Below are 12490 nucleotides of genomic sequence, written 5' to 3'. Positions count from 1 at the left end.
ACAGTCTATTACAGAGTCTCTTGAAGAATCTTTCTGGATCTTAATTCTTGGAATGTTTCTAATCTAAGTACCAAAAAACTCTTTTTTTGGGAAACTTCTTCCATATTTATGGGTACTTTAATAAATTATTAAAGTTTAACTGAATTCTGATCCCGTAGATTCTAAATTTCAAGCAAAGAGATTATCAACATTTTTCAAAAGTAATGTTTTGAAGAAAACATCGAATGATATGTTAAGCAGTGCTGTTTGCCATTAGTATGTTTTTCCTTACAACACAAGACAAGTTTTTTCATGTAGGTACCAGGACAAATTGAACATAAAATTGTTATTAGCAGTAGCTATTTTAAAGGATCACAAAGGCAAAATTTCCCGACGACAAAAAATCCAAACAAGATTCTTTGTGCTTTAGATAAATGATATAGGAAGTTCGCCGACAGCTAGGCGCGGTGCATTAAATACCTTGTTATCTTTAGAAACGTTTCTGAAATATTTTTTATATTTTGATTTGAAAATAGAGAATTATTGATTTTTCATCATAATTTAGACACCTATAAACCTGTCCGTATCAATCCTATATATAGTTAATTTGCAGTAATTGTATCTATAGATGGGTATATTCACAAAACCACATTTTTGCCTCACTTCGTTATATTTGGACAAGAGTTCTGTCGTTGAAAAATGCACACAGAAATAAAATGTTGCACTAAATCATTTAATAATCTGAAATAATGCTATAAAATAATGGGCATCAAATGTTTAGAAAATCCCAGGGTAAGTTATCTATTATCATGGCGATTGTAAGAAGCCAAACAAAATTTGTTTGTTTATTACTTCACGTCGTCGATTCGATCAAGCTTTAGCGATAAAGCACGATACATGTATGTTGACTTCAAAAGTCTTTTATTCATTCTCAAAGGTTCCTTCGAAAGGGCAACTTTGAAAGCAAGTTTACTTCCAAAAGAAATGTGTGAGGAATTTATGGTGTGGTGGAATGTGGTTACTAGTTTGATAGGCGGTGACCTCCAGTTGTCTTTTCAAATAATTGAGATATTTTGTATGCAAAGGCAAGAATCTTCATTTGGCCTAATCCGTTTGTTTGATCACCTCCTTTCATCCTTTGTCCTCCTATTCGATCTTTTGTTTTGCCCACTCCAAATATGGAAGTGATCGTCTTAATGATTAGAGGAGTGTCTGATTTCGCAGAAGGTGTTGACTTCACTCCTTGGCAGAACCGTGAACGAGCTGTTGTGTATTTTGCATCTGAGTTTCTCTGCAACACAACCAGGCACCATGGAGCAAATTAAGAAGAAGATGGCCCAGCTAAAGAGGACCCAGGAGGAAGCTGAAGCAAGAGCGAAAAAGGCTGAAGATGAGCTCGCAGAAACAAACGCCAAGGCCACAGCCGTAAGTTGACTTAGGCCATGTCCGGTCTTCAGTCAATCCGTTGTATCTGTTCGCTCGTTGCGAACCATCTCGCTCCTTAACAAGAATTAAATTGTTTTAAATAATGATTTGGGGTCATTCTCTTTCTTTGTTGTATATAAATCATTAATATGAAGTTTTTCATATATAAAATTTGTTAACATTATCGTATGACTTTGTGTTGATCCTTCTGTGTTTCATAACAACAGTTATTGCAGGGTATGACTTGTTGCAATTAGTTTCATCTGACGATGTTACTGATAGAATATTTTTTTTCATTTGGAAGGAAGGTATCTTTATCAGAAAGAATTATTTCAAATGCTGGCTGTTAAGAAGAAAACAACGGACGTCTTGCATGATTCGTTAACTCTGTTGTCGCCGGGTATAATAATAACGGTGCAGAACAATCTTGACAAAACGTATCATCTGTGCGTAAAATTACCGTAAATGCCAAAGAAATTAAATTCTTGAAAATTATTTTTCAGTTCTAAACCTCTGTACGATAACAGGAAATACGCAGATTTTCGCCATGGCTTTAGGGTGTTCCTATTATTTGTGGCCCAAACCGAAACAGCTGTCACTTCCTTTACTGAGACAAGCCAGTCTCTGAAATACAAAAACATTAGTAAACAGTTCAATCTGACAAGTTGTTTGCCGTTAGATTACAATTTGTTGTTTTGTCCGGTTTTTACATGATTCATTTTACACATTGACAGGCTGAAGAGGATGTATCAAGACTTATTCAAGAAATGGAAAAACTGGAAGAGGAGCTTGATGCAACAGAATCAAAGCTGTCAGCAACATTACAGAAATTAAGTGAAGCAGAGAAACAAGCAGATGAAAGTGAGAGGTAAAGTAGTTTCAGCCTACTCAGTCAACTGCTGTATATGCTACTTTGGAACACAGTCACATTTGAGTAACTGAGTAAATTTATTCCTAGCTGATGAGCCAAACCAATTGAAACCATCAAGCCAGAGTAATTGTAAAACTACTTTCCTTCTTTCCTTACAAATTATTTTCCCTATAAGGTATTGTCCATCAGTGTATTGAAAGGGAATTAAAGTTCACTTGTATAAGTTGGTCTTCTTATTGTCAGACCCTTCACCCTTGGTAGAGCTAGTAGAATCAGAGTCAATTAGAGTTTATAGAAAATGCCCATAATGTGCTTGTCAGCCTTTGTCAGTTCTGAATAATAGGTGACTTGAAGTGTTGCTAGACATACTAAACTGATCCTTAATACCCAAAAAAGCAGAGCCAATGTGTCATTTTTGAAATGAGATGTTTAGTTTGAAACAGGCTCTGTTTAGAAATGAGCAAATGTTGGGGTAACTGGTCAATTGGTTAGCTTTTGTAAGCACATGCTTAATCATCATTCCATAAACAAGGGGGTATTGGCTGTTTTTAAAATTTGCTAAAGGCCAGTACTCAGAAAATTAACAGAGGAGGACTTTTTCAAGAGTATTTCTTTGTTGCTTATACTTCTAAAAGTTTTTCTCAACTTGCCTGCCCTATGTAAATATAGAAAATATTAAATCACAAACATCATTGAGTATCTGGAAGCATTCTGACCCAGAACTATTATTAAATGAAACAGTCAAAATGATATAACAATCTGTATTAGATATTCAACAATTATATATATTTGCTCTATATTCTTCCATCAGGACTTAACACCTATTTTCATTTTGCAGGGCAAGGAAAGTTTTGGAAAACAGAGGGCTCAGTGATGATGAAAGGGTAACAATTAATTTTGTTAACAAAGTTTGATCATGCAGTAGTAAATTAGTAACTGGTTAAAAGTTTTTGCGTAACTGCTTGTATCTCTTGCCCACCCCTTTTGTCTTTTGATAGGTGGGACAAGGGGACCAAAGTGCCATTTTCACAAAAGTGGACATGGCCTATTGCAAACATGAAAGAGATTCATATGAAATTCAAACTCTATGGCCTTATTCATGACAAAATTTCTCAAAAATTGTAAAAAATTTCTTTGCCAGAAGTTAGCCAATTTTTAAGATGCTGACAGAAGATCAAAATAAAATAATAGCTGTGAAAGAATTAGTAGAAGTGGGGAATCGATTTCCAAATCCTCTTTTACTGAAGCTTGCCTCTTTGCCCCATATGGTTGTTCTGGCATCCCTTGTCAGTGGTGCCACCAGCTACAGTAAATACTGCAAAGTGGGATTTAGTGGACAGACCCAATGAGGCCACATTCTTTTAATTAATGACAGTGCTGTTTACCAGGCTTGTTTGCCAGGATTGTTTAACAATACCTAGGTGTAAGGCTAAGAAAAATTAGGTGTGAGGCTTATTGTCTCAACTCCCTTTGTTAGTGCTTCTCAGATCCTCTGACAAAAAGTAGCAGCTGCTAGCAACTTTTTATGACACTGAAAATTTTCAAGGCCCAGTGTAGATCACAGATGGGGATCTTTGTGCCACAATACCTGTTGCACCCACAACATTGGATATAGAGTGTTCTTATCTGGTCAAAGAATGCAAGCATTATCACAAGTTTTGATGAAACATTTTAAATACTTTTCTTCCTTTTTGGATTCTTTTAAAACTTTTATAGAGGTATTCACTTATTTTAATTGCAATATATTCCATTCTTGTTTGTAATATGTAAACAAAAAGCAAAACAAATTATCACAAAAGCCAATTTTTATATGATGATTTTTTTCAGTTTTACATTTTCTGCATAATATTGGGTGTGTTTTGGTTTCATCCATTCATCAAAAAGTTTCACCAACCCTACTTGACATATTTGCATTGAAAATCTGTTTTCTATACTTTGGTACAATTTGATTTTAATAGCTCACCAGACTGGATACAGAACTAGCTGAACTAACTGCAAAGAATGAAGCAGTAGAGTTAGAGTATGAAGAGGTGAGAACTTCGAATCATGCAACAAATTTAGTTTGCTTCAAATTTATTTGCAGTGGTACAGATCTAAAATTGCATCTTCGTTTCTACTTTCTTGCTTGTGGTTCTCAAAGATTTAAAATATTCATCTTTACACTTCTTTTTATTCCAGACTTGCAATGAAATTAGGAAGCTAGAAGAAACTCTTGATGAGGCCGAAAGCAAAAGTGAAGAATATGAAGGGTAATTTCATATTCTTTTTTCATGTATATACCTTGTTTCTTTTCTATAGTTCATTTTTGCTGACATATTTATAAGTTTATAACTTAATAGGGTGAGTCTTTGGCTGTGCTAGTTGCTATGAAGACAGGACCCAGAACTATTATAAAGGAGTAAAGAACCATAACACAGAAAGCAGTATTTTTGCATTATCTTGTTTTTTGCTTTTATGCCACTTGAGTCCTGGCTGTAACTTTCTACTTAAGCTGTGGCTGTAGCCTTTTTAATCCCTGTTTAATAGACAGTGCTAGCATTGGTGTGATTCCCTGTATTCACAAACTCAGTTACTTGCTTCTTATTAACAATTTTCTTATTTAAATGTACATTCAACAGTTTGAGTACATGAAGATGTCCAAGTTGTATTTATCAATTATTATAGGAGGGTGAAGGAACTTGAAGCGGAGGCCATGCTAGTTGGCAACAATTTGAGGAGCTTGGAGATTAGTGAGGGCAAAGCATCTGAGAGAGAAGACACTTACCAGGCTAAACTGAATGAGCTAAGCGACAAGTTCCAAGATGTAAGTTTATTTTTTGTTTTGCAGTAAGTAAATATGTAGATTATGTCTGCTTTTGTTTATCTGACATTTTTGCCAAAAGCAAAACCTTTATTTGGCCTTTGTGTCAGTATGCCCTACTCTCAAAATCACTGTGTCTAGATACAAGAAACTTTATTTTAGACTGATGCACAAGCTGAAGTAGCAGAGGCACGTGTAAGAGAGCTTGAGGATCAATTGAACCAACTTGAAGGTAAGAAAGTTAATTTTTATTGGATTTTAAACAACTTTTAAAGTGCTAAATTCATTAAAGTGTCGGGTAACCACAACTGTGATTCTATGAACATAAATATAAATGGCTTTTGTTGAAGGTGTGTTCATCTAATAAGTTAAACTGTGTGTTTTTCTTATCACTTTTGTGTGAATAATGCTCAACTTGTGTGATACCCTCCTTTAAAGATTTGCCTGTAAATCTTCTTGAATTGGTTCTATCTTTAAAGAAATAACCACATCCTTCCACATATACATTGCAACTCAGAAGTGTACTGGTCTACACACCATAACATATACGGTTTTTCATTTATGATATTACCAACAGTGTCAAAAAAGCAACATTCAACTCAGATTCATTTTCTTATGTTGATTTTCAAGCTAATGTTTTTTTGAAATGTTATCTACAGATGAAGTACAAAATGAAAAGGAAGCATATGACAAGGTTAAACAAGATTATGAATCAGTGATAGCCGAACTTGCTGAAATGTAGCAACCTTCGACAATTGTTAGATGACTGCACGTAACGAAAATAGATAAACTCAACTCGTAAAAGGCGCTATTTTTGTAAGGCTAAACATTCAGGCTACTTTAAATTCTTCGAAATTTGTCACAGACTTGTAAATAATCAGCTGGTACATTTGCCTTAACCTTTTGTTGCTCTTTTGAATGTTTCCAACCCATACATAAGCTAAACAAACTTTTAACACTTTCGTGCGAATTTCAGAAGTGTTCTAGTCATATTAAGGAGTCAAGAGTTTTAACTTTTTCAATTTTAATTATTAAGTCTTTTGAACAATAACTTTAATTGTGATTTACTTGTGTGTTTCATTTAATTGCGTGGTTCTTTCGAGTGTGCTCTTTAATAAAAGTAATGGCCTGTTGTGTGCTTAATTAAAGCAATAAACGACATACTAATGCTTAAAGTGTGTTTAAAGTTGTTTGCTGATACAGGCTGAGACAATATGGGCACAGCTACATTTTGTGGCAAACAATTGACATTATGTATCTACAAATTTGCCAGTTGAAGTGCTACTTTCTTCAATCGCCGTTTGTAAAATTGAGCTAAAATTCTTTGGAATAATTTACTTTTTTGTATCCGTTACCGTCTAGCTTCCAAAGGTAGGTTTTTAAGGACACTAAGAAGCTATGCTTGTCGTGCAGTGTCCTGTTCCTCCCTCTCAATGTGACCACATCTTGTGATTTCTACGCCTGGAATTGCAGTAAGCTGGCGACTGCACTGGCTCTTGGTGGAAGTTTGGTCATGTCAGAGACTCGAACCTCAGACCCTTGGATCTATAGTTCGCCACCCTAACCACAAAGTTGCTTCACCGTACTTCATTCACAGTTATTAAGTAGATAATGTGATTTGTCATTCTGTAAAGTGCACAGCTCAGTAACACAGGTTTTTGATAAGTAAAGATTTCTTTCCGGGCACTCAAAGCTGCAAGGTTTTCTAAGCATAGACACTGAAAACATAGGACAGGTGTCACAGGAACTCTTCTTTCCTTAAAAAGGCCTATATCAACCATCGTACCTTTCTGTGTGCAGCGCATCTTTAAGTTCTACGTATAACTGAGGCAATTTTACCTTTTGATGGTTATGCACATTTTCTTTGCTGTGGTGATCAAATCATAACTGCACTTTGAAGATATTTTTGTTGGGCCATACATATTGAGAGAATTTATGAATTCTTGTCTGTTTTACATGTTTATTATCTCGATACAAAAGGCGGTGATTGATATCAATAGCTTTTTGAAACCCGAAATAGGTGCTGTATACACCGCTATTGCTTTATGAAAGATACTATCTATAAAACAAGGCACAGTTACAAAAAATTCACGGTTGAGATAGTTGAACCTTGATCACACATCACAACAACAGGTAGACTTCATGTAGAGGTTTCCTTTGAAAGACTAGCTTGCATAGAGTGCTAAGAACTAACAGCCATCCTATCGAGACATTCAAATGGTCCTACCTAAACCGTCATCGCTTTCGACCTCGTTTGAAGTAGTGGGAATGATGTCTACACTGCTTAGCAAATGTTGGTACGTTAGAAAGATGGCTCCATCACGAGCGAATGGTCTATAGGACGATAGCTGCAGAGTTCGCGGGACGACAAATTTTAGTCTTGTTTCAGATTGACAGAGCCCAGAAATCATGTAATATGTGCGTTCTTGACAGTCTGGAATAACTTGGAATTCCTTCCTGGGCTTTGCGCCTTAAAAGGGTGTGGCATTTCAATGTGCTGCTATCCACCACTTTTTGGCTTTAAAAATCGTCGAAGCGTTAAAGAATTCAAAGCACTCGACTTTTTACAAATAAAGAAGATAATAAGATAAATAGAGCAAATTTTGCTGCATCATTCTGTTACTGATGAATTAAATTGTTGTTTACCGAATCGACGCAACATTTCCCAAAGAACACAAAAATATTGGGGGGGGGGGGTTGTTGCACCCCAACATTTTTTGATAAATCCATCCCTGATTGCCTCCCCTTTCAGTCAGATAACGATCCGCTATGTTTCATGACTGGTCACTGTACTAGCCAATGGTACAAGATTGAACCACAGGTTGAACTGCGTGATCGTGGTAGTAATTGTGGTAGTATATATGTTCTGTGTTGCTTTTTAGATGACTTACTGCAGCAGAAAGAAGCATACGATACGGCCCATCGTGACTATCAATCAGTCCTGATGGAACTTGTTGAAATGTAAAATCGTTAAAACATGGAAAGAGTCGTGAATAAATGCAATTTTGAACACACGTGATATTACCTTCAACTTTTTATTAACTAGTTAGTTATTGATACTGTTCAAATCATTTAACTAGTGTAGTTAAATCTTCTCAACATTCGCGGGAGACTATCAAATTTCCAATAAGAGCTAATTCTAAATAGTTTTAGTCGTTATTCTCTCTTAAAGTGTTCTTGACCAATTCACAATAATCATAACAGTTTGCTGGTTTCAAGAATATGAAATTTGAGCTAACTCATTGGAGTTAATCACGCGGATTCACATAGGACGCTTAACAGAATAACAAAACACTGATCTCAAATACCGTTCGAACTAAACCCTGTTTCTTCAAATCAACTAAAAGAGTAACTTTAATTAATTTCCCACTTGCCCGATTCATAAGTTCATTATGAGAATCAGCGGATGGTTGCAAAAAGAAACGAAGAAGTTTCAAATCAAAGGGTTTTATTTAATATCGATTTACTTAGATACCAGCTGTTTAATGTTTGGCAAAGTAAATATTTTTTATTTGACCTAAAGGCGATGTTTTTGGTACATTTTTTTGGAATTGTTTGTGAGTTTCCCCTCAAGGCAAATTTGAATTTACAAGTCTTGGAAAGGAGAGAGTGTCAATGTCGATTATTTGCATCGAAGATTAAGTTTGAAGATTTGTATCACATTGAAATGAGCCTCAGGGAAAAACTGAAACGACAGACTTTAATATACGTATGGCCATAGAATGGTTTGAATTGAAATAAATGTTATCATGCATAAAATCTTACGAACTAGTGCGTTTTCTTTGTAACTGCTAAGAGAATCACCAATTTTTTGCATTTCGAAATAGAATTTCTACCATTGCTGAAATGAATGGAAATAAAGGCAAATGCAGGGAGACGAGGTTTAGGCAGCTTGAGCGAGGTTAAAAATCCAAGTTGTCATACGGTCAAAACTCGCGATAAAGGCCAATAAAAAGTGAAAGTTAGAAAGTATCAACAACTTAATAACAATTAATCCAATTTGCTGTTAACGATAACAATAGTCGACAAAATTAGTTTTATTCAGAAAGATTATTTAGAAAGGACAATAACATGAATTATGTGTTATGGTCGAGCAGTGCCGGAACTTATACGTAACTAACAAATACCACCCCTCCCCTAATTCCAAATGTCTCAGCAAATTTACTTCGAAAATTGACATTTTGGTATAGCAAATAGAAGAGGAATGGCTGCTGGAAAAGGAACAAGAAACTAGAAAAATTCATTGCGCTTGTCCCGCCGCTGAAAAAGCCCAGTTTCCGCCACTGTCATTTATAAGCACTTGCTTGCCAGGCACCGCGCGCCAGTCTGAAAGTTAAGGGAGGGGGAGGAGGGGGGATTGAGCGTGAGCACCTTTCATTTATAAGCAGTCTGATTCAGAGAAGATATCAATTGCTATAATAATAGAAATAATTAGCTTGAAGAAAATTAAACAGAAACCTTACCAAGTTAGGGAACATATCATTAAACAAGATAAAACACCAAGAAAATGAACAAGAAAGATTGCCAGGCAAGAAGACCTGCTACTTCGTCAAAATGAACAATAAGGGTTCCCACTCAAGAAGATCCATCAGAGAAAACTTTCTGAAGGCATGTAAGAGTAAACTTTCAAGAAATTTTATAACATATTATTGCAAAAAAGTTGGAGAGCGGGGCTATAGATCCTGCCAGCCCAATGACTGCGCGGTGCCTGTTGCTTGCCATGTAATACAGCTTTGTTTTAAATATCTAGATGTTTTTTAGTTCATTAACTAGATGTTAGTTGATGGTTTGATCTCACGTTATGCTGTTTTTTACTCGCCTAAACGATGTTTAACAACGCCATAAACATCTGTAAAGACCTGATTACACCGCATCAAGGTTTGTATTAACATTTTCCAGTTGACACTTAAACTCTCGTGCCTGAAATAAAACAGGTTTGTAGTTTTCCCATCTAAGCTACTCGTGTCGTCCAAAGCTTTTATCCTTCATTAACAGTTAATAATTTGCAATGCAATAAATTTGCTAAACATAAACGCTAAGGGATTGCATCCAGATTTCACAGTTGTAAAGACGAACAGCCTTTGAGCCCACAATTGGGACCAGAGTTTCTGCCCTTTTTACGGAGGGGTCCTTTGCCTAACGGAGGCTTCGTGAACTGGGGTGTTACCACAGATAATAACCATGGATACAAAACAATTTTCCTTTGGAAGGAGATAGAGCCGTTAGTTAATATCTGAGTGCAATCTCTAGGCAATTGAAAATCTCCTTAGATAAGAATTTGCTGCTATTGCTCAAATAGAATTTAAGAATGTTAAAAGTTTTACTTTGGCTAACAGAGGGAATGGTCGACGAACATGGTAACAGTTTCTAACTTTAAAACAGCATCGATTGCAATTTCTTACACATATGCATATCGACTACACTCGGTATAAAGTGGTGATTCAACTGTCAGCCCTCAAAAGACGATTACGTTCCGGGATGCAAAAGGATGGGAAAGTTCTGAATCTCTTGCATAGGTTCATATTGTAACTGCACATTTTTGTTCATATGAACTGATATGTTTTTTTTATTTTAGCTGAAGTCATGAATGAGAAAGAATTATATGCGAAGATAAAGCGTGACTATGATGCTGCTCTCATCGAATTAACTGACATGTAAATGAGAACATTACTTAGCTCATATATTTCTTTGCTTCAAAAACGACTTCTTTCAATATTTATATTTAAACATTGTAGATTAACTCTGCCATTATTATTTTGCCATTATTACAGTCACCTTTTGTAATTCTCTAGAATTAACGCTGAAGAAAATAATGCTTCGATTTTTGTCTCAAACTATGGTTGTACTAAAGCAGCTGCTCTTGAGAAACAAAATCATATTATTTTGTTAGAAAACACGGAAATTTATTTTTGTTTAATACCATATCTGAATAGAAATTTCTCAGTTGAGATAAACCACATTTAGAAACCATTTCGTCATATACGTAGCTTGCCACTGGCTAGCCTAGATTTACAATGAAAGACTCTTCGTAGTATGTTTTTCTTATGATTTAGCATTTGCGTCAAGATTTGATTCGGAACCAAAAGTTATAAACGATAAAGAAAGAAAGCAAAATTTATAAGTGTAGAGAGTAGATATATTTACAGCTCTGAGTGAGGTAGCTAGAAAGGTTTCAGTAGAGTTATATCGCCTGGTGTAGCAGCCTTGTTCGAGATTTGTTTTATAGCCACTACTAACTTGCAGGAGGATGGAAAATAGAAAGAGCTGTCAAAAGTTTAGCTTAGCTTTCACTTTCATGTTCGTGTTAGTCAAAGATTACATTGCAGGGGTATAGTGCTATCAAAATAACAAGGGGGGGGGGGTTCTTGCATAAAATTTAGAAAAAACAATAGAAAAAGTAGAAATTGGCTACTTCCCGGCAACCTTGCATTACTGCTTTGCACGTTTTACCAAATGATTGCGGTAAAAGCTGGTAAAGCAATAGTAGTATACCATACTGAAGCCCCATAAAAATTGTCAAACTGTAGTATATTTCCTTTATAACAATGGACTGAATTGGAAGCAATACAGTAGGCAGTCCCTGTTATGATTTTCGTTTCGACGGCACTGCACTAAGTACAACACTAAATAAGAATCTTGAAATGTTTGCAAGCAAATCTTCTATTCCTGTTGGGCAGCCTTAAATGCTTTCGTGGTGTTCCCAATTCGTGGTATTGTTTTTAAGGACTTTTAGCCATGTTTTGGAGCACAAAAGTAAGAATTGTTTTTGCAATCTCCGTATACATATTTGTTGGAAAATTTACTAATGGCAAATATAGCCAATTCCATTTCTTTATTTATTCTGCTTGATCTCAGTCGACTTATCCAACTTGTTTGGTTTTATACCATATGTTGAAAACGTACGTTGAAAATCTAAACTTGAATTTTCAATAATCTCGTGCATAAATTTTCTGGTTTATACATATTTGACTGACTGTTAGATCAGGTCTAAATAGACACAATTGTGTTGTTTCCATTGTCAATGATGTAACGAAATTATACCGAAATATTGTCCAAAATATTCTTCAGATGCAAATTTCCTTGCACACAAAGCCTTGATACTTTTCTAAGGATGCAGGGGTCGGCAAAATGACCCAAGAGCCAGAATCCTCTGGTAAAATTCAACATGTCTTCCATCAGTCAAGCGTGCACGCTACGCCTCAAATTCTACGACAAAGCATAAAATGATGTAGAGGAAATGGGCCTTATAAATTCGTGAAATTACAGGAACAATAGTAACAAAAAGGATAGATGATTTTATGAGCTTGTTATTTGGGGTAAATTTCGAAACCTTAGTTGTATTAAAACAGCGAAACTCATAAAGCTTTGAAAAATACTCCAAAACTTTCTTTATACCATGCAGCCACTATACATCC

At 35.5% G+C, this 12490-nt stretch overlaps 1 protein-coding gene across 3 annotated transcripts; it reads left to right on the top strand.

Annotated features, from left to right (window-relative positions):
• The first annotated feature begins 1195 nt into the window (after window positions 1–1195).
• LOC135687605 (tropomyosin-1) lies at window positions 1196–10896 on the top strand. Of its 3 annotated transcripts, none has more exons than XM_065204203.2 (8): window positions 1196–1404; window positions 2139–2272; window positions 3114–3159; window positions 4234–4305; window positions 4454–4524; window positions 4940–5078; window positions 5238–5307; window positions 10651–10896. In XM_065204203.2, the coding sequence occupies exons 1-8, from the start codon at window positions 1291–1293 to the stop codon at window positions 10731–10733; spliced, it is 729 nt and encodes a 242-aa protein (XP_065060275.1). In that variant the 5' UTR covers window positions 1196–1290; the 3' UTR covers window positions 10734–10896. The 3 variants fall into 3 exon arrangements, with proteins under 3 accessions (XP_065060275.1, XP_065060274.1, XP_065060273.1); XM_065204202.2 differs by lacking the exon at window positions 10651–10896 and adding an exon at window positions 7958–8212; XM_065204201.2 differs by lacking the exon at window positions 10651–10896 and adding an exon at window positions 5735–6142 and having other exon boundaries at window positions 1197–1404.
• Window positions 10897–12490: the final 1594 nt, after the last annotated feature.

The sequence above is a fragment of the Rhopilema esculentum genome, chromosome 20, assembly GCF_057945365.1.
Source record: "Rhopilema esculentum isolate cy_ngs chromosome 20, ASM5794536v1, whole genome shotgun sequence".
NCBI classification, from domain to species: Eukaryota; Metazoa; Cnidaria; class Scyphozoa; order Rhizostomeae; family Rhizostomatidae; genus Rhopilema; species Rhopilema esculentum.
Note: the sequence above shows the minus strand (reverse complement) of the source record. Positions and strands in the feature narration are given on the sequence as shown.

What these genes read in the sequence shown, in the direction of transcription:
- LOC135687605 (XM_065204203.2), top strand. Translation starts at nt 1,291, where the DNA reads ATGGAGCAAATTAAGAAGAAGATGGCCCAGCTAAAGAGGACCCAGGAG. An exon ending in CAAACGCCAAGGCCACAGCC is followed by an intron (nt 1,405 to 2,138) that starts GTAAGTTGACTT and finishes ACACATTGACAG; the next exon opens with GCTGAAGAGGATGTATCAAG. An exon ending in CAAGCAGATGAAAGTGAGAG is followed by an intron (nt 2,273 to 3,113) that starts GTAAAGTAGTTT and finishes TTCATTTTGCAG; the next exon opens with GGCAAGGAAAGTTTTGGAAA.